This window comes from Montipora foliosa, chromosome 9 (genome assembly GCF_036669935.1).
Source record: "Montipora foliosa isolate CH-2021 chromosome 9, ASM3666993v2, whole genome shotgun sequence".
Classification (NCBI taxonomy): Eukaryota; Metazoa; Cnidaria; class Anthozoa; order Scleractinia; family Acroporidae; genus Montipora; species Montipora foliosa.
In genome coordinates this window covers 36,847,752-36,850,251 of record NC_090877.1, presented here as the reverse complement: position 1 = coordinate 36,850,251, position 2,500 = coordinate 36,847,752, and the positions used below count along the sequence as shown (strand labels likewise).

The window sequence follows — 2,500 nt, the reverse complement described above, 5'->3', positions numbered from 1 at the left end:
TCGTTTTTAAGATAAAGAGCAAATTGACTTTCGAAACTTTCGACAAACGAGCTGCAGGGCTAGCACTCATATGCGTTAGATAATCTGTCTCCTAGTTGGAAGAGTCTAGGAAGCGTTTCTTTTTCTTTTTTTTTTTTTTTTTTTTACAGGGTCTTTTAACTCAATCGCAATATATTTCAATCCCGCGAAGAATTTTGTAGCCCCTTTCAAGTTCCATGACTCGCTGTCCGAAAGACCATTCGAATCATAATCGGATGACCATAAGTTTCATTTCGTTTTGGGATCACTCGAATTGCCTAGTATGCTTAGCCCAAATCATCGTCGATAAGTACATAAATTCTCATCTATTTTCGTTTTCACTTTTTCAGAGGCTTTTGCTAATTCATCTTTGGCTGAGCCTGGCTCATCTCTTAATACCTTAGTCGCCTCGAATTCTACAGAGTCAAGCATTACCATATCGACGAGTTTCACTGATTCAACCGCCACCCAAGGGCTGATTTCCAGCTACAATAGCAAGAGCACGGGAAGTGCAACAAATACTGCTATCACAAGCAGTGCTGTTAACTCTCCTGCCTCAAGTTCTACGTCAAAATCAGAAGCAACGTTTTCGGCGAGTATCTCCACATCACCGCCGTCCCTAGCATTCCAAGACTCATTCCATGTAACAGGTTCCTCTTTTGTACAGACCATGGAGAAAGTTCCCTCTGAATCACCTGCGACTGAATCTAGCAGTATCAAAGAGTCTGCGAGTTCTACGACAACTGCAACTATTTACACCCATTCTAGCGTAATCCTGCTGACATCAGAGGGTGTTTCAACTAGTCCGATACCTTCCATACCAAGATTGACATCATCCTTACCAGGTTTGGAAGCATCGTTCTTAATTAGTCCACTGGCGGGTTCGTATCATTGATTTTTTACTTTCTACGTCCTTTCCGAACCTAAGCAAAATTCAAATGGGTTTGAAGCTCCAATATGATTAATAACTACAAAAAATCGCCAGCGAAAGCCCCACAAATAGTATTGAAATCCAGTTTTGAAAATGTCCTGGATTGCAATCCAAAAAAATATTAAATCTGGCTAACCAGCCATGCAGATGGGAACGGAAACGAGAGTTCAAAGGTATAACCTTCACAAATTTAAATTTAATTTAATACCGGCTTAACATCCCATCTTTGTTTTGCGTCTGCAGGTGTGATCAAGACCACCTGAAAGAATTGCCTTCTTTGAAGGCTTTAAGTTGAAGGAAATAATCATAACCTTAATTTATTTTACATTGTCAATAGGTGTTTGGATGATCTTTCGTGTTTTGGTATCCTTTTGCGCCTTTGTAACACAGTTTTGCTCGTGTTTTTCAATGTTGCAGAGAAGAGCAAGGGGAAGCTATCAAAATTATCGTGCATCTAATTTCGTGCATTTCCCAGCATATCCGTCATATCTGGTATTTTCATGCCACACGGCCCTTTTTGAGTTCATTCATTCTTAATCAAAAGTCGACAGAATTTCCTCTCGATTCAAGTTTCACGCGGGGAATTGAATAGCATGTCAGTATCAGTGGAACAGGTTGTCTAACTCTTTGTTAAACATGAGAATACTTTTTAGACACAGAGTTGCGAACATTTTATTTTTAAGAATTTTGTGTATGTTTTACTTGAGTAAATAAAAACAATGTCGTCTAACAACAAATTCAAAATGGTTCTAAATTCTCAGCCGCCACTGATTCAGCAAAACGTGGACAGTTTGCGTGCACCTTCCGCGAACTAATCTGCCAATTTTATATCTAATTGTTTTATTAGAACATCCAATATTACTTCCCGCACATTTCCTTTGTCAAACGCTAGTGTTTCCGTTGAGCGATCTAGCTGGAAGTGTTTTGTAATTGCTTGTGGCGCTCAGAATGGCCGCTTCCTCAGTCTTTCAGCTCCTAATTTGGAGAAAATAGCAGTAGAAACTATAGCCGTTTTCAGAATCTGTAAAAAGCCATAAACAATCGGATTTTCCGGTTTGAGTTTAATTTCGAACTGAGTTACAGGTCGTGGTAAAATATTCATGAAAACTTGAGTGCTCCTATAAGACAAACAAGAAATGAATGACTCAAATGTAGGCTTGTCTTTCATATACTGGACCCTGAATAATTAACGTCCATAAAACAAAAGAACAAAGCTAAAATAACAATACCTAATCAACAAGGCCTAATCAGAATAACAATGGTTCGTTTGTCTTCCGCCATTTTGGTCCGGTATATGAAAGTCTACCCCAAAAGTAAAGAGCCGTACCACTTAACTAACAGTTGTCATTTGAAATCAGTGTTGTCAGCCAGTTTGTGACTCAGGTTTTTAAAGTTGTTAAGTTCAAACACTTGCATCGGGCAAGTTTTCAGTCCACGTGATTTCAAACGTCACTCATTTATTTTGATGTTTATAGTTCCTCTTGGGTCTGAATGTACAGACTATTCTCACCCCGATGAAAGCGAACACTTGTTTCTAGATTTTTGTTACGA

General features: G+C 38.9%; 1 protein-coding gene across 2 annotated transcripts in view; it reads left to right on the top strand.

Annotated features, from left to right (window-relative positions):
* The window catches only part of LOC137970901 (uncharacterized), a 20,458-nt gene that overhangs the window by 4,526 nt on the left and 13,432 nt on the right, over positions 1-2,500 (top strand). The window contains exon 2 of one of the 2 annotated variants that reach the window (XM_068817554.1): positions 369-899. In XM_068817554.1, the coding sequence (XP_068673655.1) occupies positions 369-899 (531 nt within the window). The remainder of the gene's footprint in view (positions 1-368; positions 900-2,500) is intronic. The other variant, XM_068817553.1, reaches the window with a different exon arrangement.